Genomic DNA, 27,188 nt, shown 5'->3' with positions numbered 1-27,188 from the left:
CAAAAGGCATTATTTCCTACTTTCCGTAAACTATAATATATTTTACTTGCACATGGTAAAATGACATAAAAATGGTTTGTATTCTGTGAGGGATAACACACTGCTAACCGTTAGAAGACAAATAATATGCAAATAAACCTGTAGATATGAAGAGGCTTTGAAACACCACTGATACCCTAGATAACATGGCGTCATGTCCTAGCTAATCCTTCTATATCTTATCTATTCGCTTTCAAGACAGTGGACGTGAGAAAAAATCCCGCGAGATCTCGAGATCTCTAGTCGATTGCCTATTTGTGCTTACCGTATATTCGTGCAAATAGGCGTATATAGTTCCGGAAATGCGTTTATACGAGTTTGACTGGTTGAAAAGAAAGCAAAAAGTCTTTAATGTGGCAGTGTCAATTTTACTATCACAATTTGATTTCAATGCTGGTGTATAGTAAAGCATGTTTATAAACATATCGGCTCCCGCGCCTCGTATTTACAGTTATTTTCAACTATGGGGCGCATAGACTCCACAGACAACAACAACAACAAAAAAAACAGGAATTACTCTTTGCCAAAATTTTGCTCCTGTCTGTGTGATTATACGGTAGCGGTGGTACCTCTCGCGAGAACAGCTGCTGCGCTCTGTTCGGCGCTTGGTTGCTTGCTAAGAGTGTGTGTTTCATGGCGGTATCAGTGAACGTGGTAAATAAAACGAAAATTTTTCCATGTTTTTTTTATTTATTTATTTATTTATTTTTTTAATCAAAAAGGGTCTCCTGTATGAGTTTTGACGAATATGAATAAGACTTCGTGTTTAGTGGGCCTTAAAAGCGGGGAGGCGAGGGTTAAAGGGGTTGAAAAACAATGCAGCCGGCCTCCTCTAGTTGTGTGAGTTTAAATGGGGAAAGAATGCGGTTATAGAGTTTGTTTGGTGTTGCGTTGTGTGTTTGAGCACGGAGGTTTATTTTTTTTAATTGTGTGGCAATAAGGTGGTTCAGGACAGCCGCGCAGTTAAGCTGTATTGTATGGTACAGTACATACAAGTTCCAACATGGTTGCGCTTAACCCCTTTTGTAAGATTCGTTGTAACACTCGTAGTTATTTGTTTAAACTGTTCTGAGAATTGGTAGTTTAATTTTGATACGGTACAGTAAAACCAAAATCCTTTCACTTAGCAGCAGTACCCACTAACTCGTAATAATATTATAGTTAGAGCAGTCAGCTGGTGCAAGGGGGGGTCTACGTCTTCTGTGCGAATCGTTTAGTTTGAATTTCCAAGGCAATCTGCAGAACTATCCGAGGGGTGCACTGGAAAAACTTGTCAACCCACATTTTAATTTTCTTTAGATAACCCTTACTTTTCATTTTAACAGCTACAAGGTTTTTTTTTTTTTTTTTGTAAACACTATGTGTGTGGGTTATCAAGTTTATCCACGTTTTTTTTTTAAACGGCCGAAAATACATTGGTATATTACACAATTACATTAATCTGAAATTAAGTTTTTTCAACACCATCTCCTAGGTTTAAATTTCCTTAAGGATGTCGTTTGTCAGAAAGGAATTTCATGTAGTTATAGACTTTATTTGCAGTGTTTTTCAAGCCTAGTCCTGAAAATACCTTCCAGAAACTAAATATTTGATTTAAGCATACATGTTTTTTTGTATAGCTTATGTATAGCTGCACTATACAGAAGTGCTGTAGACTAGAATCTGTCAGATCAAAACCACTGGACCCCTGGGAGCTTTAGCAAAAGTTTTTTTACAATGTTATTGGCAGATAGAACATTTGTTTTTGTTAATTAATTAGTCACTTAGGGTCAATTGAAACGAACTCGTAGATTTAGTACGGAGCTGCGTACTAATTCAGTACCAATTGCACAAAAAAAAAAAAAAAAAGATGGGGGGGGGGGGGGGGGGTAGGTGATTGGTTCCTGCTAATTATATATTCTGGGTGTTATTTCGTTAGAAGATCGACATTTTATGTGTTTTTTTTTTTAGACACCTAACATCTTAATTTACTTTAAAAATATTTTATATAAAGTAAATTACTAAGGCTGAATTGCATAGATTATTTTCCCGTTTTTCCCTTAAACTAAATTCACATGTATAACCTAATTTTCCTAAAACGCCACCAAAATGAACGCAGCTGCGTTAAGAGGACAAACAAAACTTGTATAAGTCCTCATTATTTAATTCACACACAAAACAAATGCATTGGTTTGTAGAACCAAAGTGTTGTTAAAGGCTGATTACACATTTCTGGTGTAACCTACAAGAGCTTTATTTCTCAGTACATCCATGTGACGGCTATCATGGCCAGTAGTTGTGTTCAAAATTATACAATGGAATTTCATAGTGTAAAAAATATGTTATTGAAACAGTGGAGGGTGGCTGAAAGGATTCCACAGCAATTCCGCAGCGCACAACTGCATGGAGTACACTTGTAAGCAGATTTAATACTGCCTTCCCTGTGGAAGAGGCTGAAAGTAGAAATTCGTGGTGGAATTAATAGGCCTACCTTAAGCTGAATAAGTTAAATAACGATGAAACTGGATTTGTTGCAAACGTTTTGACACGTGTTTCACCCCCATAATATTTAAAATTTTATTTAGTTTGTGGTTATGAATAGTTCAATTTCATAGAAGTTGTCAATAAATTTTGGGATTTTTTTTGTTTGTTTGTTTGTTAGTACGATACCACAAATCTTTAGTCTACAGAAAATTCTAGTATAACTTAGTACTGTAGTGTGTTTTAGTATCCACTAGAGGGCAACAGCAGTTACTTTGGGTTCGTTGAAATTGAGACATATTTTAACACGCAGCTGGGCACTATCTTGAACTAGTTAGTTCGGTGCAATTGGTTTAACTTGCATACTAGTTTAGTACGGTTCTCCATACTAAACACGGATCATTCCCAGTTAGTATGCGCCTTTCAGTTTGTTGCAATTGACCCATTTGAGTTTTGTGTATCCGCAGATATCTTATCCTCTTGGATTTTTGTTTTAAGATGCACAAACCGGACATACCGGGAGACAGACAGGCTGCCTGAAATAACGAGGTGTCCTGTTTAAAATATAAAATCATCTCGCACATACATTTTATAGTGCTTAATGTATTTTAAATCTATAAACCATTGCGCTAAAATAACAATGTGTCCTCTGTACACATGACTTTATGTAAAAATTAATATGTACAGTAGTAAAATCAAATGACTGTCTAATGCCCTTTATTTACTTTAGCCTGTAGGCTACCAGTGTTATTTTCAGGTACGCAGGGCACTTCCCCTTTGAAAACACGGAAGTGCCTGTTCAAGTCTGGTACTTTATGCTGTTTTTGGTCTTTTTCATCTTTTTAAAATGTATCATATTTTTCCACCATTAAAAATAGTATGCGAATATTTATCATATGCAGTACATTGGGTCGTGTACATTTTTTTTTTTACTAATGCAACTCCAGTCGTTAATTTGTAGTTTAAATTTGTAGTTTAAATTTGCATATATATATATATATATATATATATATATATATATATATATATATATATATATACACACATACATACATACATACACATTTGTTTTGTGTTTTTACTACACACATTATGGCTCTATAGCTTCTTATGGAGGAGGACGCTAAATCAGACGATTTAAACTAATCCGGGATAGAAGTAAAATGTAGCTACTGTACTGTGTGCAAAGAAAATGTAACTATTTAAACTCCTAAAGAGAATTACATTTATCACCTTTATCCAACTGCTTTTGTGAGTCATGGAGGGAAACTTTTAATTAACTAAAGTTATCGGGTGGATTTTTCTTACTATTGATAATAATGGAATGAATAACTATTACTTTATTTCTAAATATTTATTTATATATACTGTTGCTTATAAAGACCCTGGGAATAAACGTGTATTATGTCATTGCAATCACTCAGGTTAAACAATGTCTTGTAATCTGCCCAAAAAAAAAAGCAAAAAGTTTGTATGGTTTCTGAAGTACTTTATAATGTTTCCCAGTGTTCTGAAAAAAGACATGCTACTGTAAAAAAAATGATTTTTAGTGACTGTTTATAGGAAGACAGTCAAATATAGCCAAAAAATGCCTTGTCCTGAAAAATCCTTGGCACTGAAAGAGTTAAATAAGCATGTACCACTTATGCACAGCTGCAAAACACTCATTAGAGAAAATGTACCTCCATTTCACATTGGCGAAACACCCATCAGATTGCAATTGATTGCACATATACCAAAATCTGACAAAGTACCACTTACACAGGTCATGTTTTGGTATGCGTACCACTTTCTGATCATGTACCACTTTCTAACACTACACCGGTACAGTAACACAACAAATCATGCTGCTGCATTGTACACTAATGTACAATGCAAAAATGAAATGTTTTAAATTGAAACTAAATGAATAGCACATTTTTATTTTTACTGTAGCCTACAATTAATACAAAATAGATCATGTTGACACGTTAAACTAAACAGTACCTTACATATATACACACTTTACATAATGCAAAATAAATAAATGTTTATAGAAAATGTTAGTGTACGCATGGCTGCAAGTAAAACACATAGCCTGCCTACCACTTTTGTTTTCTGTTGATGTCAGACTTTCTTGGCAAAAACAATTAGACTTCATTCAGAATTACATTTTATTGTAGTCCACATCTTGCGTTTCAAATCACTGGAGTCCATCGGTATTTCTGAAAGCTTGCCCTTTTCCAACCGATCAATCGCAGTTAGGTTAAACTCTGTAATGTATGAGTTTATATACCTAGTTTTAATCATGTACGTAATTTTACTGATTTAATAGGCTACCTGTATTCCGTTTATTTTTGTCCTGTCTTTGGTTAGTGTAACAGCGTTTTTTTTTTTTTTTTTTTTTAAATGTTCAGCTTGTCTCTTTGGATCATGGGATTCATAGTGACGTAGCGTCACACTTAACTGGATATCACTGGGGCCATACAAATGTACGGAACAACGGTGTCTGTATTAGCAAGGGAATACTTTACATAGTTCTTCTCTGCTGTACTAATGTGACTGTGCTTGCAGGGTGGCGAAACTCTGATGATGAAGAATGGACAGAGCACAGTGCCAAAGCTTGGCCTCCCTCTGCTCACTCCGGAGCAGCAGGAGGCACTACAGAAGGTAAAAACACCCTTTGGTACCACCGTGTAGTATGTAGGGGTGTGCCAACACAAGGGTTTAGTGTGTGAGGTGGGGTGGGGGGTGTCGGGTCAAGAGGCACCAACATTAATTCCCTTTTCAAATGACTAGATATGTAGACACCCTTGGTATGGTTCTGGTATTAAAATACAAGCAATTCATTAATTTGATAGTATTTTTTTATCATTTACTTATGCAGGATTCTCCAACTTGAAAAAGTACCAATGGTGGTGCCCATTTCCACTTCTAGATGGAGTTAAGACAGTGTTGCTAACTCTTGTCCTTCATGTAGATTTTATTTACCAGCCAAGTAAGACACAGCCCGTGACTTTGTTTAAAATGCTTATTTGCTTTTTAATCATCCCTGTTAGAAGTTTATATGTAATGTCATTCTGCCACCGCTAATTCTAGATTATATGGATTTCATGTATTGGCTCCATTCTTGATACACAAAGGTATTCTATCATTCTGTATGTAAAGTTAAATTGTGGGCATAGTTCAAGAACCATTTTCCTATTTGTGGCAAAGCCTCATACATCAGAGTCCAGTTGTGACTTCATATATGAGGGTTATGACCGTGACAGAAGTTCAATTACACAGATGTTTTCTATGACTCTTAGTCATGTTCCATTACCAGTGTTTTCCACTTAATTATTATTTAAGTTTGACTGCGGGATTGTTTTAACCATAGACAATATTAATAATTTATATCACTGCCATGTTTTTTAGGGAAAAGACTCTTAGCCCATATTAGGAGTTGGCAATATTATGGAAATCAATAAGTGCAACTAAAAATATATTTTAGTACAGTAAAACTGACAAAGGATGTTCATGTTTTCAATAAAAAGCTTTAGACCCAATATAGTTCATCTAAAGATGCAGATCACCAGTCTATTGTGTGTGTGTATTTGAGTAAGATATGTTTATTTATGAAAAACATTATTTGCAGGGCCACTTGTCTCAATGTGGCATTTGTTTTGTTTATTTTTTGTATAGTAGGTGCCACATTGGTATTTAATGCTGTAATTTGACTTGAAATGAATTCTGCTGAGAATAAGTGCATTTATTCTCTGTATAGGCAAAGAAGTATGCAATGGAGCAGAGCATCAAGAGTGTGCTAGTGAAGCAGACCATTGCTCACCAGCAGCAACAACTAACTAACCTCCAGGTGAGCACTCACAAAACCTGTCAACTATGTTATATTTTTTCAAAAAACATTTAATTCGTCTCCTTACAATAACTGTTTTGGAGAGGTGGAACCTAAAGGAATGATCTTATTAAATACTGATTTTTCTAATGCACATTCAGATACAGACTTCATATGCTGTGCTATGAAAACACCTCCGGTAATCTTTCGGGGTTCAGCTTGATTGAGATAATGTACTGTGATAAGTTATACTTCCTGTTAGGTTCCAGTGCTCTCCAAAACATTTCATGTTTGAAAACCAAGGTATGTATATAGGTGGCATTCCCAGAAAACACTATTGTGGTTCTTGGCCAAGTTCTTTTCATGGTTGAGAACCTCTGTGAGCTTCAGTCTGATTATACAGCAGGTAAATACCAGGGCTTAGAGGTTCAGCAGTTATATTACTTTCCTTTTTATTCTCCGGAGACATCCAAATCTTTTCTTTTTTTCATTAAACATTTATTTTTGCACAAAGGAAAGACTGATCCCAGTTTTGTATCTGATTTAATACAAACATAAATAAATAAATAAAGAGCACTATACCAGCCAAACTTAAGAGTACATTATTGTTGTGATTTTGGGGTTTGGAAACTTGAGATTCACGCCACCTCTCTGTGGACCATGATTATCAAATGTGGTTGGACGTGTTAGAGAGAAGGATAAGGGGCATAAGGGGAGTTACTGCTTAGATTTTTCTTGTGTGTGTGTGTGTGTGCGCTTATGCAAGTTTAGCAGTGCCATCTGTGCTGAATATTAGATGTCAGTCTCTCAAACTGCCAATCCAGTACCATTCATGAGCAGTGAAATTGCATCACAGACATTTATAAAACAAACAAATACACTGAAAGCTCAAATATAAAAATAGACAAGAGTCCGTAGTGTGTCGTGTTCCCTTTGTGTCGTGGTCTGAGCGACAGACAGTCAGCTTCTCACACTTGGGCTCTTTAAAAAAGCAAAATTGTTAAAATTGACTGTTTGTTTCATGTAGTTTTATGGAGTTCATCTCCTTTTGGAAATTTGAATCCATTCATCTACAGAGTGACTTGGTCTGTTTGTTTTTCATCACAAATGGAACTGACTGTCAACTATGGACTAGCTGTGATGCAATTTACTAGAATATGAAACATTAGAAATATAGAAGCCAGGTATGTTTTTATTAACTTGCATCAGTACATTCAGAACTGTCTGAGGACATCAAAAGTGTCTGTGAAGCTTTTTGGGAAAATCAAATCCTGCACGCTTGCCAGAAACCCACTCCCTGCAAAAAAATATTTTTCAAAGTTTTTTCTTTTAACACCAGAAACCTGTTTATATAATATTTTATCCACCTATTTTAAAGTATGTTACACAGGCTTGCTTTTATTTTCAGATGGACAAGAATGTCAAAAATGTTTGTGTTTTATGCATTGTACATGTATACCCAGAGTGCTAATGTTTTCTTTTAACACTATTGAGAGTTCTTGGAAGAATTAGAAACTGGGGAGGGTAGGGGGCTCTGCAGTGCCAGTAGGATGCATTGTCTCTGGGGATGGGAATTAAAGGTTTGATGTTCTGTTTGTGTCTACCTGATGTCTTAAGATACTTAAAAGAAGAAAAAAAAATCTAACCTCCTTTTCAGCTCCTGGAGACTGAATTCTTTACTTCTTTACTGTCTTTCAGATGGCAGCAGTGACAATGGGCTTTGGAGATCCTCTCTCACCTTTACAATCGGTCAATAGAAATATTAAACTTTTTTTCTGTGCGCACTCCTGTTAAAGGGACTATTGCCCTCTTTAATTGGCTGATGTGAGCCACCTCAAAACTGTATTTACTTGGATAAAACATATTTTAAAGTAGACGTGGCATTGTTTGCATTGTGATTCAAGAAGGCAAATATATATCTACACACAAATAATACCTTAAGTACTAAGTGAAACCATGCTAGTTTATTCTCTTCAGGGATGGATATCTCGGTTATAGGATATATTATAACTATTTATCTAATTGTAAGGAATTTTGGTAAAGTCATTCTTTAGGATTGTTTGAGACTAGACTCTGGTGATGTGTGGAATCACACGTCTGTCATTTTTACAAATGTATTGAGAACCGCTTATCCAATTGTGAAGGACATTGTTTAGCATAATTTGTTGAATATAGGGGATTATGGAGGGGATTTTTTTCCCCTTTACGTTGCACTTATTTTCAGAGAACCGACTTTCCAGTTGTGATAAAACTGTATATGTAAAGAGTATCTGCAGATATATGGCGGCACCTGTCCATCAATATATTATTCTCACATTTTTACCTTTTATGTGGAGAACCTCTTAGGTTCTTTTTGATGAAAATTTATAGGCATTCTGTAGCACAAATTATTGAAATTGTCAATCAAATTTAGTCAAATATTAAATGTGTGTATATCGGTCATGGTGATCTATTTATTTCCTATGCTGATGGCTTTTTGACATCCATGGTGGGAAGTATTTTAGTGATATGCTATTATGGATTGAGGATATTTGGATTGCAATGTTTAACCTTTTCCCTCTTAGATACTGCTGCTGTAATAAATGCCCCCACCACCCCCTCTACAGAACTAAACCGCTATTTGTAGCCGAGTAACAGGAGTGAGACATCACACCAGGCTCCTTTTCATGGCTGTTAAAATGTCTAGTGTCTGGGCTGTGCAGAATATTTACATTGTACTTTCAGTAAAGAAAGCAAGTTTAACACCTTTAGCATCCAGCCATGGAATTAAACTATTTGTCTGGTATTTTGAACATCCCTGTCTGGAACAGTGTGTTGAATTGTAATCCTTTGGGTTGTAATTTTAGAAGTGTAAGAATCTATGGACAAGGAAGAAACGGTTAAACATATCGAAACTAGAATGGCTGAGCCATCCTTGGTTGCCTGAGGCAGTAGATCATATCTGTAAAATTTCCACCAAAAGTAGGAAATGGCTCAAACAACCAAAAGTGTATGCCAGAGCAGCTGCCAGCTGGTGGATTACATTTGTTATTGTAAAGGTTTGCATTATTCTTTACAAAACATGCTGTTGGTTAGAATCATTGCTGCACCTTGAAATGCCATGTCTACTTTACAAATATGGGGTGTTCAGTGTTATGCTAATTGCCAAATGTTGGCTACGAACTAAAGAGGACCAGCAGTCACTTTTAAATACAAACCACTGAACCCAAGCATTTATTCATGGAGTGGGATCCTTAATTTGACACTGCAGTTATTTTTCTGTAATCTGGTAGACAGTGAAGTCATGAAACCCCTTTTACTTGCTATGTTATTTTAAAAACTGCCCTACCCACCCCCCTCTTCACTGTAAATACCATTGGTATATTTCTGAAATGAAAGCATCAATTCAGTTGACCTAGAACTATTATAATTCTAATTTCAATGTTTAACCGTCCGTCCCCTTCCCCTGTCGTTAATTAATAAATCTGTACATTGTTGTTCTTCTAGAAATAAACTTGTTTATGTTTGCTGTTTTCTGCAAATGAAGGACTGTGTGTATTTCAGGAGGGTTTTTACACCAAAAAACATAGCCAAGTTAAACCAAGATAAAAGTAAATTTGCATGTAAAATATATAAAATGGTGAAACCGACCATAGTGAACATGCTAATGTTAGTTTTGCCATTTTCGCCCCAAACACATCTGCTCCATCGTTACTTCAATGTCTTTCCACCTGGTGTAGCTAATTGTAAACTGGATGTCTGTGACTACCACTTACTTTTCCATGTTTAGCCTCACTGAGAAATGTTCAACCCTGTAAATGGGTAGGAACATAAAATGGAAACTACTAAATAAAGCCACTTTCCTGTAAAAGTGCAGATTTTTATTTTAAAATGAAAGTTTTTTTTTTTGTATTATTTATTTAGAATTTCAGTCTAGTTGTTTATAAAACCTGTAATCCTATTGTAAACCGCCCATGAGTGGATAATATGGTGGCCACCCTAGTATATATAATTGAAACTGTAGAGGCATGTCTGTATTTTTGTGAAAAATGTGATATTCTTAATCGGCCCGGTAAACATCAGTGTGCGATTTCCTTGTTACAGATGGCAGCCCAGCGGCAGCGTGCGCTAGCCATCATGTGTCGAGTTTACGTGGGCTCAATTTACTATGAGTTGGGGGAGGACACAGTCCGACAAGCTTTTGCTCATTTTGGACCTATCAAGAGCATTGATATGTCCTGGGACTCTGTCACCATGAAACACAAGGTGAGAGCTATTTCTTTTTTGTGGAGAATTAAATAGCAATTACTCTGGCTCTTAAGGATTATTTCTGTCGAGGCAATGAGTAATTTAAGGGGCTGTGCCAAGGGAAAAGCATTCTGCCTACAATACCATCTATGTAATTGGACACATTTGGCACTTGCTAAAACATGTACTATCAGAAACCAGTCTAAGGTAGTCCCAAGCCCTTTTATCACACTCCTCAATGGCATTCATGATGTATTTCTATGCACCCCTGTAAATCTGAGGTGTCTACGCCATTGTGTGATCCTGCTTCCTCCCAATACAGCAGTGATTTAAAATTCTATGATTTGATTACATGTATATTTCTTAATATACTTCCTCAACTCATGCAGGATAGAAAGTTTAAAATGACTGAATTTCCAGTTTGTTTTTGCAATGAATACAAGTGTTGATTTTTTGGGGGGAGGGTCAGATCTTAAGGATGGTTTTTGTAAGGATAGATTTTAAATACCTCACTGAATTTCCTGTTTGTTTTTGCAGGGGTTTGCCTTTGTGGAGTATGAAGTCCCAGAGGCAGCACAGCTTGCCCTGGAACAGATGAACTCAGTCATGCTGGGAGGCAGAAACATCAAGGTGAGGAATAAGTTTGATCACACCTTCAATGGTTTAGTATTGCACCTTAGCAGCAGAGTCTCAACAGGAGGCAGTAGCCCTTTTTCATCCTTATTGATGACTGATGTCAGTATGTCGTGACCTACAAACCACACTACTGTTCAGGTGCATTTACAGTATTTTTAGAAGTTTTGATTTATTTTTTTGTAGGTGGGCAGACCAAGTAATATTGGCCAGGCTCAGCCTATTATTGACCAGCTAGCAGAAGAGGCACGGTCCTTTAACCGGATCTATGTAGCATCCATACATCCAGACCTGTCTGATGAGGACATCAAGAGTGTCTTTGAGGCTTTTGGGAAAATCAAATCCTGCACGCTAGTCAGAGACCCCACTACGGGCAAACACAAAGGTTACGGCTTTATTGGTAAGTGTCTGTATCCAACTCAAACCAAAATACAATGAGTGTCATAGTGTTGTACTAGATTTTTTTTTATATATATATATATATATATATATATATATATATATAAAATAAATAAAATATATATAGTGTAGCGTGCACAGGGGAAGGCTGCAGTAGGGCTGGTAGGTGACGTAATCACACATAAAGACCTAAGCCCGATATACGCTCCTTGCAAAGGAGCCAGCTCTTTTGTACAGCGGTATCGGCGCTATGCTTTAGTGCGAGAGGTCCTGAGTTCGCACCCACCCTCCGCCTGTGTATGGATTGCCTCGCCCTGTGTGATGCGCCTGCCTGCGGTAACCAAGATCATTACATTACCTCCTCTCCCGTGGCAATATTGGCACCCAGGTAAATGTCCCCGAAAGACCCGCTGCCGATTTTCCTCCCCAGGAGGTGCTGGAAAAGGGGACTCCCAGAAGGGCAAGTGTGAAAGTAATACAGGTACAGAGCCACTGTGCCAGTTAATACGCAGAGCTGCTGCGAGGCAGACAGAGCAGCTTATCGAGGGCCACAGTGCTGAAGAGCTGAGGCCAACAAGCTGAGTCTGATTTTCATCCTCTGTTTTGCTGGAAAGAGAATTGGGGTTCAGTCCAGTCGCTCACTTGGCGGAAGGAGCAGGGAGGTTGGAAGATTTTGAAACTGGCCTGAATGAAATACAAACAAAATAAAGCAACAGTACAGAGGTTGTAGTCAGCACTGCAGGGTCTTCCCTGTCACTAGGGCCTTCCGTTTAGTACACTCCCACAGTAGCACAGTACAGCAGTACCTCTCCCTAACACAGCTGGGAATCGGAGCGTGTGAATACTCCTGCTCCGAGTTTATATAGCCAGGCTCCTTCCCACCACACAAATGTAACAACTTTAGAGACTGAGGAGGAGTGAGTGCTTGGAGTTTAATACATAAAACACAACCAATAATACAGTAGAAAACACAGGAGATATTCACATACACAGACCTGCTAACCTCTACACATTTTGCTTTTATAAGAGATGATACGCAATAATACGTAATTCATGTTTCGCTCATCGTCTATGATGTTGCCTGTAGTTAGAGAAAGTGTTGCATCTAACGTCAGAGCCGGCTTTAGGGCAAGGCAAGCAAGATAGATTAACCAATTAGGTTTTGAGTTTAGTTACGTGATAGAATAACCAATCAGCTTTTGAGTTTAGTTGACGATCCAACCTCCGTTTTTAAAAAAAAGTTAGCGTGTGTTGACTGACAAATTCCTACCACCCAGTTTCTTTGTATAATCACTGACATTCTACTGTAGCCTATCAGGCTTTGTTGAGCTGACTCGCTTGTGTTTCAACTGCCAGTTTCGGACACACTGGAGGGAGTGTGAAGTTCTGTGACTTGTGAGGAAATTATTTCAAACTGGCTACAGTACCTTTGTTTTTTTATTGATGCATTAGTTATGCATTCATTTTTGTCTGGGGGGAAAAAACCCACTTGCTCGGTTTAGATAACTTCATCACATGAAAAGAAAATACAGCTGAATGAGGGTTTTACGAGAATGGCGAGGGAGTAAGTACAAACATTTATTAATATAGTACAATATTTAAGTTTAATATTCTGTTTTTGGCTCGTTGTCCCGTTTTTCACAAACGCCTGTTACCATACAGGGATGTCAGTAAAATTCGATTTTATAAAAATGAGCACAGCATTAACATTGTTAATGTGGTTAAGGTACATAAGGCTTCTGTTTACTTTGCAAGTAACGTACAATTACATTGTAGATAAATGCCGTTTCATAAAGTTTACAGTGTAAATCCTGTTTAACTGTATAGATAAATATTTATGAAAAAACGGCCATACAAGTAAGTGTGTTAAAGTGGGACTTAATACTACTACTACTACTACTACTACTACTACTACTAATAATAATAACGTAATATCAGAACTACCAATATATGCTTACTGACAGTAACCTTTTATGAAGCGCTCACTACAAACGAATGGTTCCTGTCTTTTTCGTTTTTTTAATTCTCTTTTAATCGCTGAAATCCATTTTACCCTCCTGTCTGGATCAGCAGGAATCCCGTAGAAGGAAACTATATTTCTGTCCAGGACAAGAATCGGGCATTACTGTAATGTTACCGAGCTAAGCATTTTGGTCATCCTCCACAGTAATGCTGACTGTGAAAGAGTGTTCAGCTTGGTGACCAAAAACAGCAGCCTGAGCACAGACATGCCAAGTTCACTGGTAACGCACAAAGTCATGATGTCAGCAAAGCAGCAAGTGTGTCACACACAAACCTTTAGTGACACCTTGCTCAGGAAAGCCAAGTCAGCCACCTATGAAGCTAAACATTCAAGATCTGAAAGTGCAGTTGGATTCCTTTCTGTTCCAAACAACTCACTTTGTAGATAACTATTACATTTGGTGCTGACTCAGTGACTATTTACAAGTTTTTTTTTTCCTTTTTTTGAAAGTGCTTTGTTTTTCTGTTTTAGAAGCTTATACATTTCAATTTTTTTTTTTTTTTTTTTTTTTTTTTTTTTTTTTTTAAATAAATTTAGTTGTTGCCAATTATTTTTATTATTTTCTCCCAATTTGGAATGGCCAATTATTTTATTATGCTCAACTCACCGCTACCACCCCTGCGCTGACTAGGGAGGGCGAAGACGAACACACACTGTCCTCCGAAGCGTGTGCCGTCAGCCGACCGCTTTTTTTTCACACTGCGGACACACCATGCAGCCACCCAAGAGCTACAGCGTCGGAGGACAACGCAGCTCTCGGGCAGCTTACAGGCAAGCCCGCAGGCGCCCGGCCAGACTACAGAGGTCGCTGCTGCGCGGTGAGCCGAGGACCCCCTGGCCGACCTAACCCTCCCTCCCCCCGGGCGACACTCGGCATGTACCGCTCCACCATGCCGTCAGACTGAGGCCTCAGTGGCGTGGTGCGTTCCGCACACCCATCAGCTGACACACCTTGGAGAAAATCTCTGACTCAAAATTGCGGCCCTCGTCTGAATGCAGTTCACCAGGCATGCCAAACCGAGTAAACATCTGAGAGACCAGTGTCTGGGCAACTGTGTTGGCATCCTGGGTAGGAATGGGGAAGGCTTCCGGCCATTTAGTTAGGTAGTCCATAGCAACCAGCAGATACTGATTGCCAGACTCAGACCTTGGAATTGGGCCAGCGATGTTGACCGATACACGCTGGAGCCGGTCCCCTACTACATACTGCTTCATTGGAGCATGGCTCCGCCTCCGTGGACCCTTCCTCGCTGCGCAGTCTGTACATTTCCTACACCACCTCTCACAGTCCTGACGACACTTAACCCAGTAGAAGCCCTCTTACCTTCCCCAGGGTTTTGTCTACCCCAAAGTGCCCACCGGCTCGGGTGCTGTGAGCCAGGGTTAGCACTTCCCTTCGCAGGGACCCTGGAACTAACAGCTGATACCTGCAGCGCCCACCCGAGGGAGTCTCTCACTTACGATACAGTAAACCATCTTTTAGTTCTATACTATCCCAAATAGCCCAGTTTGCTCTGACGTCTGAGCTGAGGTGTGACACACTTTCCCACTGTGGACGACCCCCATTCTCTTTCCAGCAAAACAGAGGATGAAAATCAGACTCGGCTTGTTGCGCAGCCCTCAGCACTTCGGCGCTGTGGCCCTCGATAAGCTGCTCGGTCTGCCTTGCAGCAGCTCTGTGTGTTAACTGGCACAGTGGCTCTGTAGCTGTATTACTTTGACACTGGCCTTTCTGGGAGTCCCCTTTTCCAGCACCTCCCTCACAGCCTTTCCCATCCGTGGCAGCATGTTCCCCTCCCACATTGTTACCCTCCCGCTGCTCTACTCTCGAACAGAAGCTGCAATTAGTAACAGAACAGGGCCGTCTAGAGAGAGCATCAGCATTGCCATGCTTTACGCCCTGCCGGTGTAACACCTTAAACTCGTACTGCTGCAGGTGTTGCAGCCACCTTGCAATCTTGCCCTCAGGGTGCTTGAACCTGAAAAGCCATTGTAAAGCAGAGTGGTCAGTACGTACAACAAAAGGTCGGCCATTTCAAGTAATGGTGAAAATGAGTGACACCTTTTACCACAGCTAGCAGTTCTTTGCGAGTGGTGCAGTAGTTCAGTAGTTCCACTCCATCCTGGACCTGAGAAAGGACAGCTCCAACTCCCACGTCGCTGGTGTCTGTGTCCAGGGTGAATGGAAGGTTAAATTGAGGGTAACCAAATAAAGGGGCAGGGCCTAAAGCCGGTTTGAGGTGAATAAAAGCACTCTCACATGCCAGTGGAACATCTGTCCCTTCTTTGTCAAAGCATGCAGCGGCTTAGCAATGTCTGCAAACGACCCAATAAACTTCCTATAGTAGGAGCATAAACCCAAGAAGCGGCATATCTGTTACATTTACTGGCCTAGGTCAATTGCTAACTGCTGCTATTTTGTTGGGGTCTGTAGCAACACCCTGTTCACTATGTGTCCAAGATAAGCCACCTCCTTTTTAAACAACTCACATTTAGCAGGGTTCAGTTTTAAACCAGCTTCCTTGAGTTTCTCTAACACTTGTTCTAAATTACTTAATGCCTGTGAAAATGTGCGTGCATGCACCACCACGTCATCAAGGTAAATAAGACAGACTTCCCATGGCAGGCCCACCCGCACCCTCTCCATAAGCCTTTCAAAGGTGGCTGGCGTGTTAGAGACCAAAGGGCATCACATTGAACCGATACAAGCCCTGCCCAACTGTGAATGCCGTCTTCGCTCAATCAGCTTTGTCGACCTCCACCTGCCAATACCCACTCTTTAAATCAAGTGTGGAAAACCACACAGAACCACTCACTGCCTGAAGTGGGTCGTCAGTCCTTGGCAGAGGGTAAGAATCTTTCTCAGTAACCTCATTCAGCTTCCTATAGTCTACGCAGAATCTCGTGCTGCCATTCTTTTTCTTTACTAGCACTATAGGCAAGGCCCATGGACTACTGGAGTCCTCAATAACCCTCTGCCTCTTGAGGTCTCTGACAATGCTTTCCACCTCCCCTTGGTTAGCTATTGGGATCCTCCTAGGGGCCTGTTTAATTGGTGCTGCATTGCCAGTATTTATTCTGTTTTACCAATGCAGTCCTACCAAAGTCATCCTCATCTTTGCAAAAAATATTGTGGTGCTCAATCAGAAAAGTTGTCTCTGTTGTTCCTCATTTAGCTCAGCTCTGCTGCTTTCCCACAAACCTGTTAAGTAGTCAGGCAGTGTTCTGAGAACTAAACCACTTTTTAGTCTACGGCAATTCTTAAAATCACCGCTGGGTGGCGGCTGGCTGAGTGAGCAGTACTCTGCGCTCTCGGCTTGTACAATTGTTGCTGCTTCCCATTCAGCTAACACTTGACCCTTTTTAATCACTTTGTCGGTGTAGGAGATATTTAACAGCCTTATGGGCACCGTTTTCGACTTTAGATCTACAGATCTTGCAACTAAGATGTCAGGGTAGTCTTTGTTTTTAGGATCATTTTCGATTACGCCCCATTGCGAGATACAAGCTCTTTCACAGTCTAACTCGGCCGCTACGAATATCTCAGAGCCTGCAGGAACAGTAAGTCTACGCCCCGCTGCAACACGCCCACAAAAGGTGAGTTCTGATTCGGCCTGTGTGGCTTAATGCAAGCTCTGTGCCATTCAGTGACAGTACATTTCTCTGTAGATCTAAAATCCCATGGTGTGCCTGTAATAGATCCAGACCCATGAACAGGTAATATCAGCTACCAAGACCCTGTGATGAAAGGAGTATTGTCCAATCAGAAATTTTAGCTCGCCAGTCCTAGTTGCTGATGTCACATCTCCGGTTACAGTCTTAATGCTGCAAGTCTCCGGAGCACTACAGTCTGATACTTTTGATGCTATCTTCTCAAATAGTCTGGGACTCATGACAGTCAAATTTGCTCCGGTATCTATTATGGCATCGACATGCAACCCTTCTATGACACAGCGGATAACCAAACCACACGCAGTCCCCAGTTTTCCAACATTAAATACAGTTTCAGAGACCTCCTTTACATTATTTCCCAGGTCCAGCCCCGCAACCTGGAAACTTAAGAGTTTCCCTGATCAATTGCAGACATTGCTTTGTCCCCCGTTTCACCCTCCTTATTTCTATCTCTTTTGAATTTTTGACAAGATCTTTTTATGTGTTCTCTCTTATGGCAATAGTGACACTCGCCATCAAATTTAGCCGTTTTAGAGGTGCCCAAATCAATTATAGCCTTCCCCGTGGCGTCCAATCTTTCAACCAAATTTGCTAACACCTCCCTTATGGCCAAATCATTGTTACCTTCCATTCCCTTGCAAGCAGACTCACCAGTTGTTGAGTCATTCTGGTTTTGAGTGCGGCGAACGATGTGCTGAACCGGCTTCTTTTCACCAACGGTTGCATAGATGCACTCTAGCTGAATCGCTCGATTTGAGTACGTCGGTGAGTGTGTGAAAAGATCCCTCCCTCAGTCGGATTTTCAACTCTTGGTCCGGCAGCAAGCTGATGAATTTATCGATGAGCAAAGCATCTCTGCAGCTCTCTGGCACCTCAGTGAATGAAAGCGCGAAGAGACTGTAGATCCTGGGCAAAATCAGCAAGGGACTCGTCTGGCTTTTTCTTCCTGGTGTCGTACTGGGCTTTGGCAAGTTCCTTCTGTGATCGCCTGTAGCACAGCGCCAGGACATCCACCAGCCCCCTATAATCGGACGCAGCCTTCGTTTGTAGCAAGGTAAGTATAGTCATAGCATCTCTGTCTAGGCTGATAGCAAGCTGAGCACGCTTCTCATTGTCAGTCCAGCCATTTAGTGCACTGACCATCTCGAAGTGCTCGTAGTATGCTGCCCAGTCCATTTCCCATTAAACTTGCTCGGTTTAACTTTCTATTGTGCAGACCCTGAAGCAGCAACAGGAAGCAAGGTCCGCGGGCTTTGTTGTGCAGCGGGGTTGGAGTGCGCTGTAGTCGGCAGTCTTTCTAGCTGCTCGATCCTCGCCTTCAGCAGGTTCTGTTCGCCAACAGCAGCATTGCGAACCACTTGTAATTCGTACTCGAAGCCTTCCAACTTCTCCCTGATTTTTCTGTGACCCTCTTCCATTTCATTGCGGAGCTGGCTTGCACTTTCTGCAATTTCGACTTTGCAAATCTGTTGGACCGCCTTAGTGTCTGTATGTCAGATTTTAACTTGTTCTGACGAGCAGCTGCACCAACGTTGCCTTTAATTCGTCCGTATCTCCCCTCTGTGTACAATCACTTCTGACACCAGTTGTTACCGTCCATCTCGGTCAGCTTACTCCCTGGCATACCCCGGGCAGGTCGCTGCGCGAGTCTCGCAGATCGTTGGATTGTGGATGGAGACCAAAGGCTTGCTTTATTAGGCGAAGGGAAATAAGGCAATGACTCAGCCAGTTTAACTGAAACCAATCGTACGGTTTATTAACAAAATAAAGCAACAGTACAGAGGTTGTAGTCAGCACTGCAGGGTCTTCCCTGTCACTAGGGCCCTCCGTTTAGTACAGTCCCACAGTAGCGCAGTACAGCAGTACCTCTCCCTAACACAGCTGGGAATCGGAGCGTGTTAATACTCCTGCTCCGAGTTTATATAGCCAAGCTCCTTCCTGCCACACAAATGTAACAACTTTAGAGACTGAGGAGGAGGGAGTGCTTGGAGTTTTCAATACATAAAACACAATCAACACATACAGTAGAAAACACAGGAGATATTCACATACACTAAACCCCACTAGTATAACAATATATTTTATTTTTTATTTTTTTTGCAGAATATGAAAAGTCTCAGTCGTCTCAGGATGCTGTATCTTCCATGAACCGTTTTGATCTGGGAGGTCAGTTACTGTGCGTCGGTAAAGCGGTCACTCCAGCCAATGCACTTCTGGCCCCCATGACCCCTGGAGGCTTACCGCCTGCTGCAGCAGTGGCAGCGGCAGCAGCGACAGCCAAGATCACAGCACAGGTAAGGAGCTTTATTGAAATGTTTCAGTTTCTAAATTTAAGGAAATTTATGGCTGCCTCTTGGCCAACACTTGCCTGGGAAAGAACCCAGGTCTGTCTTATGCATGAATACAATTGTTCTAACATTTGTGCAGTTGTGTTTGGTTTATATTGAAATAGAGGTATTTTAGAAGCTGGAAGATGAAACTGTTGTCCATTGCTCATGTTTTCTCTTTGTACCTCAGGAAGCAGTAGCTGGAACCTCAGCACTGAATGCGCTCACGACTCCAACACTGACGCTGGGACAGACATTGGGACAAACATTGGGACAAACGCTGGGACAGCCGCGGGGGGCTCTACCCCAGGCAATGATGGCAGCACAAGCACTCGGCGTCTTTTCAGGTATGGAGAAGAATCTACTAAATGGGTTGGCAAAGTCCAAAATGACATTTGTCAGTTACAATGGGTGGGTGTGTGTGTAGATGGCTGGTCTGGTGACTTTGGTTGGGGGGCTTTTTGTCATTTGAAACCACTGTAAAATAGAGTGGGGAAAAAATAAATAATTGCTTTTTAAATGAAAGACTATATGAAAAACAATGCAATGTCCGTAAGAGCATTCCACATTTCCTTAAGAGACTTTCACTCTGTTAATGAACTACATCTTCCACTTTACAGCCACAATTTATTTTCTCTTGTTCATTTTACTTCATATTTACAAATTTCTGTATTTAACAAAATCACTAAAACAAATTGATTTGTCAAACAGGTGTGAACCAAATGCAGCCACTCCTTCCAGTGATCCCACAGGTTGGGTTAGTGAACCCGGTCCTATCCACCCCTCCAGCGCTAGCAGCCGCCGCAAAGGCCAAGAAGGAGAAGGAGAAAGAGGAAGAGGTGGGAGCGGACGGGGAGCGGACAGAGATGCTGAGCGAACAGGAGCACATGAGCATCTCTGGCAGTAGTGCCAGACACATGGTCATGCAGAAACTGATGAGGAAACAAGAGGTGGGTGCAATAATACATCACTAATACACAGTCTAACCAGTTTCTCTGCCTTTGTATAGTATGTAGTATTTCTGAAAAACTTTGACAAACTTTTCAATGTCTTCTAGTAAGTGTTTGTCAAGTACCTTTTTTTTTTTTTTTTTTTAAATCTATCCTGCATTCGTTCATCCACTGGTACTGTTCCAAATTAAGCCGCCCTTTTTAATTGTAAATAATGGTAGAACATTAACCTTCCAAAATGAACACCTCTGCTTGTACGTGTGTTTCTCCGCAGTCGACGGTGATGGTGCTTAGGAACATGGTTGGTCCTGAGGACATTGATGATGACCTTGAGGGCGAGGTGACGGAGGAGTGTGGCAAGTTCGGGGCAGTGAACCGTGTGATCATCTACCAGGAGAAGCAGGGGGAGGAGGAGGACGCCGAGGTGATCGTCAAGATATTTGTAGAGTTCTCAACGGCAACCGAGATGGACAAAGGCATCCAGGCGCTGAATGGGCGCTGGTTTGGAGGCAGGAAAGTCATCGCTGAGGTGTACGACGAGGAGCGCTTCAACAACAGTGACCTGTCCGCTTAAATTCTCGCGCGCACACACACACTCACACTCTGTGACACACTGTTGCGGCTACTACTATTTTTATCTTTTAATTATATATATATATACTTTATTAAAATATTCTTTTTTTATGTGGTGTGTGTAAAGAAATTATTTTGTTTATTTTGACGATTCCATATTGTGAAGGACTGGATATTCATGAGATGTTTTCTGTTTTTGTTTTTTTCTGAAGAGCAGAGTAAATAATTCCATTGCCAACTGGATATTGCTTATTTTGTTCCTCTTTTTTTTTTTTTTTTTTTTTAAAAGATATAACCAGAATAAATCACTCTGCAGCATACAAGAACTTTAAATCTCAAATCAGTCCCAGAATAACTTTGTTTAAAATATTCTTTTGGGCTAAATAACTTGGTTTTTGCATTTATTCCATGTCATGTAGCCCAAATACTTTGTGTAAAGTATTGTGGTCAAGTGGCTATTACAGGAAACAGTCAAGATTAAAATGCCAAAAGTGAGCTTTTATTGAGGCCTCAGGTGAAAAATTGGCAGTACAAAACACTAATAATTTGACATAAACAAATCCACAAAACTGTAAGCCTCACTGGAGTTTCAAAGCTAGTGCCCTTGCAGGTACTTACACCCTCCCTTATCATGAGCCCCTCCCCAGGACTAATCCACTCACTACACCTTAATTAAAGTATAGTCTTATACATGCTACACTATCTGCATTAACTTGTTCAAATGTATTAATTTTCGGGTAAGTTCCCGTGGTTTAAACCTTATATATCCACCGTCACCAGTTAAGCGTACTATAGTTAAAACCCAACTAAAGGATATGTTTCCACCCACCTTGACAATTATTGAGCGTGCTCACGGCTATAATAGAGCCTTATGTCACCACACGCGCGCTCCCCAAGATGGCAGTGCCCAGAGCTACACCAGCTTGCTGGTATGTTCACATTTATTCAAAAGAAGAAATGTTTTTTTAAAATATTAACAAATGCTTTCACTTGACTTCTCTTCTTTAACTAAAAGGAAGTGTGAGCTTTAAAATAAACTTTGACAACTCGCTAGTAACAGATTGTGTCCTTGTAATCATATGCTCATATTCAATACCAAACAAAAATAGTTACAGCGGTGGTCTCAGAACTAACTCCTACCATATATTTGCATAGCAATTTGTTATTATTTTACATTTACAATGTTTGTCACAAACAAACAGTATTAAAAAGACAGTCTTTGGGATAATGTCCTTCTGTTATACGATGATATAAGATCGTAGTGATGGAGAGCGTGTTTCTCTTGTTTTCACTTAGTCACTGAATACACAGGGTACACAAGTTTGCATTGCACTAGCCACATTAGTCTGATGTTGATGCCAAATCCAATTAACAAATGTAGCTAAAATCTGTTGTAATGACTCAAACCTCTGCTGTTTGCTGTTATGATTATGAAATTCATACTCTAGTCTATGGAATAACTCCTCACATTAAGCTAAGGGTTGCTGCAGGGTTCATGAAGTAGACTGTTTTAAAGTTGTTGAGAAACTATGAGCCAAGGACACATTCCTCTTTTGTGGAGCTGAGGGTACAGTGGTCTATGCACTGGGAAAATATTTAAGATAATATCAATGGTGGTAGTGTGTATGTCTGATCCAGACAACAGCATCAGATCAGAGCTCACCAGAGAGAAATCCTTACTTCAAGTAAACCTTGCCAAGACATTGGTCAACCATTGAAAATGCTTGGTTTTGTGTGTCTATACATTTATGATAAAAAATTGTAATCACAATAAATATATATATATTCAAACATCCCCTTGATGGAGATTATATTTTGATTAGTCATCAACTGCTCATGTCTTATAAACAGGCAGTTGCTTCATATATTTTGTGCCAACTGACACACTAATTCTGACATCAGGTTGGGATTCAATAAAAAACACTTTTGTAGGAGTAATTTTACTAAGTTGTAGTTATAGCTCGAGTTTACTTAATTACAGGGTTATATAAACATATTGAAAGTGTTTGTGGTAGGAGACTGCAACGCAAGAAGAAATAACCTTCCACACTTTTGGGAACTCAGCCCATACACAATGGGTGTTCACGGGTGTTTGACGTCACAAATGTGCAACACGACTTTTTTTTTTAGCATGGTCCAAAGTGTAAATATAGCCACTATCTATATAACAACACATGGCGTCATAATGGTCAAACATGCCATAAAGTAGCCTGGACAACGCAAGATTGCCCTAGTCTGGGGGCTTGCTGTCAGTGTCTGAGTGGGTCACATTGTGTGCATCACTCCGCAAGGTGGCACTGCGAGATCTAAACAAAACAAGTAATTTATTCGCAAGAAAGTCCTCCGATGCAACGGGTGTCGCTGTGGGCGTGGACGAGATAAACTTCTCGGAGTGTGGATCGGCGGAGGAGGAGGAGTGGCGAGTCGGAGACAACAATAAGGCGGAGTTGGGCTGGTAGCATCAGGGAGAGATCTGTTGCTGGGCTGAGTGAAGAAACTCCTCGGTAGACAAGCACATATGTCCAACTTCTTGCATCTTGAAAGATTCTTCGCTAAGGAATTATTATCATTTTTTAAATTGATCGAAGTAGAGGTCCCGGAGCCAGAGCTTTGGGGAGTGCGGCCCGGATTTTGTCTTATCTTAAACATAACCCGTCATATAGAGAGATAGTACTGCCGGGAATAGGGGAGCCCAGCCTCGGCCTGCTAATACAAGGAGCAAACCCGAGTGGTTTAGCTTTAATTTTGCAAAAGACAGCTGGTATTGGATTGACATTTTGATTACATATCTTTTATCATTCAAAAGATTCTGTTTTTTTTTTTGCAATATCATTTTTAATTGGAAGACAAAAGCCAAGGACCCTCTGGTTTTTCCGTTCTTTATTTAGCGCGGCTTCATCCGTCTTGTTCTGCTAGCCCGGCTTTACGCTTGACTCTCCGGGGAGGCGTAGCATTCGTTTATCCTCTGAATGGAATTGAAAGGAAAGCTGAGTTTTGGATTTTAATTTGTTTTGGACATAACACGGTTTTGACTCGTGTCCTTTTAATTCACGCAAATATATATAGGGAAACTTATCGGAAAGCCACGAATATTACAGAAAAAAATGCATACCTTTACAAAAATGTTTTTAAAGTTGATTTTTAAATAAAAATAAAGCTTTTTCTATTAATGATAATAGAGATTTTGTCTTAGAAAGTAAACTCTTTAGTTGCATTCTTGTGTTTTGGCTTTTAAATAACACCGCGCTAGTGTTGATTTATGCTGTATAATGTATAGCATACAGTAACTGCAGCGGACTGGAGTATTGAAGTGGAGATACAAATAAACAATTCTCTTTCTGTGGTTTTTTCCCTCATTTATGGGGGACCACTATCATCAGCTTTAGTTTTTTTTTTGAGGTGGGGAACTTGCTGTTTTAGATACGGTGTTTTCGCCCCGACCCCCATGCTGAGTTTCTGATCAGCCCCGTGTCCCTCTCCAGACGGCGGTCGGAGATGTTGAAGTGTATCCCTCTGTGGCGCTGTAACCGCCACGTCGAGTCCATCGACAAACGGCACTGCTCCCTGCAGACTGTGCCGGAGGAGATCTACCGCTACAGCAGGAGTCTTGAAGAACTGCTGTTGGATGCCAACCAGCTGAGGGACCTTCCCAAGGTAAGGTGGCTCATTCACACTGTACACGGGGTTACACAATTATATAGGATTATTAGAATTCCTTTCTATATGTTGCGGAGTTTGAGAGCCTCATACATACTGTTGTGTGTGTATTCCTGCCAGGTGGTTTGCATCACTCTTGCTGAATAATTAGTGTTGCAGATAAGGAATGTAAGATAAATACAGTATATAGTGATTAATTATAATTTCAATAAAACGCCACCTTTTTTCGTAGAGTTATTCAAATGATCTACCAGGGACTTGGTGGTACAGTAACTAGTACAGTATGAATACATGGTGTAAACACATTGTTTTACAAAACACCTAGAAGGGAATAAGTTATTCTCCTTTTCCTTGTTTTTATTTAATTGGGTGCTTTTCATAATGGTAGCTTACAACAGTATGTATTTTTGTAAAAGTGATTTAATTTTTTTTTTAAATGTACAGCCCTTCATGTTATACAAAACTCAATTAATCATTGACAGCTTTGAGAGGTCGTGTTTAGAGGTCAGTGTTTCAGCCTTTTATTTTTATTATTTCATACAGTAATTAATAGGTTCTGTTATGGCTTAAAAGTATGCTGTTTTTCAGGATACTGAAACTTAATGTACCCTTGGCTGTGTATTGCATTGCTATATAAGAATATTAAAGCACATCATCATTTTTACAAAGAAGGCAATATATTTCTATTTCCTTGCTACAACAAATCATGGTTTAGTGCTTCATAAACTTCATGTCACCAGCAGGATGAATTGACTAACAGCTGAGTACAGGAGATGGGTTTGTACCACAGCAAGCATTCCGTTTCTTGGAGGGCTATACCTGTGCACAGAGCTTTCTGAGTAAACTGTTGAGAAAAATTATCTGGGCAAAACTTGAATATGATTAGGTCTTTCCCCGATTCTAACATTTGTGTTTATTGAGACACCTTTTAGTCTTCATATGGGCTCCAGAAGACTACATTTGCTTGAAGTTTCTGCCCACTAGATTCTTAATTGTAGTGCAGGCTGGGGTGGCTGCAGCTGAACACCCTGAAAATGATCTATAATTCTTTTGTGCCGGCCCAGTGTGCATCAGTTGAAAAATGTGTAGCTCTAATGAATATAATATAGGCATATAGTATTCTACTAGTTTTATGCAATACAAAAATAAAATAAGCATCTTTTAAAAAAAAAAAAAAAAAAAAAAAAAAAAAAAGCTTCCTTTTGTAGATAAGTTGATTGCATGACTCTAGACTGGTTCCTCTTTTGCAGTTACCATTCATGGATGTGCAGTGCTGTTGTGTTCTTTGTTCTTATTTGTGTGGAGCTCAGCTGTGCAGGTGTGTGGTTGGCTTGAAAGCATTACTTTAAACAGGTGTTTTGTTTAATCCCTTTATCAGTGTAACATTTTTGGTTTCTACTGACTTTGCTTCAGGTAATATAACACAACACAAGTGTTCCTTGTGCCACCCTTTTACCTGCTTGCTAGTGGAGTGTTTATTTGCATTAGGGGTGTTGGCTACATATTTTATTCACATTTGTCTTGCATCTAGTGACCGCACCAAAGCCCTTCATGTGTAAAGCAGTCGCACTGAGTGTGACAGGAGCATTCTTAATGTGGCTGCTGTACACCTCAGAATTACTGCAGGATTTCTGGTGCAGAACAGATTGGCATCATTAAGGCCTGTCAGCAGAAACAGCCCTCTGTATTGAAACACGAAAGTTCACCATAAACCTACAAGGCTTTTCTCTTTCCTGTACAAATGATAACATTCCAGGGATTGGAAATCAAAAATACCATTGCATTTCAGTGTGAGTAATTCCAGATTTTAGAAGCTTAGTTTATTCACTTTGTGCCCAGAGGACCAGCACAGGTACATTGATTTAAGCTGATACACAGTAAAGTGAAACTTACGTCAAGTAGACAAGTGTTTTGGCTATTGCTTCATCAGTTCTGATTTAAACCGGTTTTAATCTGTACACTAGGCTCAATCTGTAATCTGAAGGCACTAGTCCAAGACATTTGTCAACTTTACTTTCTAAATTTTACCTTACTTTTTTTGATTGAGCCTTTTGAGGTTATAGATCATTCCAGAGTGTCTGAAATAGCTATGCAATGAGATTTAGGTCAGCCAGGGTGTCCTTGGCTCACCGCGCACCAGCGACCCCTGTAGACTGGCCGGGTGCCTTGCGGCTTGCCTGTAAACTGCTCAGAGTTGCGCTGTCCTCCGACGCTGTAGCTCTGGGTTGGCTGCATGGCAGTCCTGCAGAGTGAAAAGAAGTGGTTGGCTGACGGCACACGCTTCGGAGGACAGCGTGTGTTCGTCTTTGCCGCTCCCGAGACAGCACAGGGGTGGTATTGTAAAATATTGTTTGTAAAATAAAAAAAAAAACTGCTAGCTCACTAAAATTACTGTAGAAAAGTGGAACTTTTGA

At 40.2% G+C, this 27,188-nt stretch overlaps 2 protein-coding genes across 21 annotated transcripts in view; both read left to right on the top strand.

Moving 5' to 3' along the window:
- The first annotated feature begins 569 nt into the window (after positions 1-569).
- Positions 570-21,360, top strand: puf60b (poly-U binding splicing factor b). 3 transcript variants are annotated; one of them, XM_034058889.3, is made up of 11 exons: positions 570-693; positions 5,053-5,148; positions 6,245-6,334; positions 8,012-8,062; positions 10,397-10,558; positions 11,078-11,170; positions 11,360-11,573; positions 19,371-19,561; positions 19,785-19,941; positions 20,306-20,544; positions 20,819-21,360. In XM_034058889.3, the coding sequence occupies exons 1-11, from the start codon at positions 673-675 to the stop codon at positions 21,116-21,118; spliced, it is 1,614 nt and encodes a 537-aa protein (XP_033914780.1). In that variant the 5' UTR covers positions 570-672; the 3' UTR covers positions 21,119-21,360. The 3 variants fall into 3 exon arrangements, with proteins under 3 accessions (XP_033914780.1, XP_058872040.1, XP_058872051.1); XM_059016057.1 differs by lacking the exon at positions 570-693 and adding an exon at positions 841-879; XM_059016068.1 differs by lacking the exons at positions 570-693; positions 8,012-8,062 and adding an exon at positions 841-879.
- Positions 21,361-23,422: 2,062 nt separating this feature from the next.
- The window catches only part of scrib (scribble planar cell polarity protein), a 143,077-nt gene continuing 139,311 nt past the window's right edge, over positions 23,423-27,188 (top strand). For 4 of the 18 annotated variants that reach the window (XM_059015975.1, XM_033993073.3, XM_033993076.3 and 1 more), the window contains exon 1: positions 23,424-24,771. In XM_059015975.1, coding sequence (XP_058871958.1) covers positions 24,613-24,771 — 159 coding nt within the window. In that variant the 5' untranslated portion in view covers positions 23,424-24,612. Of the gene's footprint in view, positions 24,772-27,188 lie in introns of all 18 variants that reach the window. The other 14 variants (XM_033993074.3, XM_059015984.1, XM_059016012.1 and 11 more) reach the window with 8 other exon arrangements.

This window comes from Acipenser ruthenus, chromosome 3, assembly GCF_902713425.1.
Source record: "Acipenser ruthenus chromosome 3, fAciRut3.2 maternal haplotype, whole genome shotgun sequence".
Classification (NCBI taxonomy): Eukaryota; Metazoa; Chordata; class Actinopteri; order Acipenseriformes; family Acipenseridae; genus Acipenser; species Acipenser ruthenus.
This window is presented reverse-complemented; position numbering and strand designations above follow the sequence as displayed.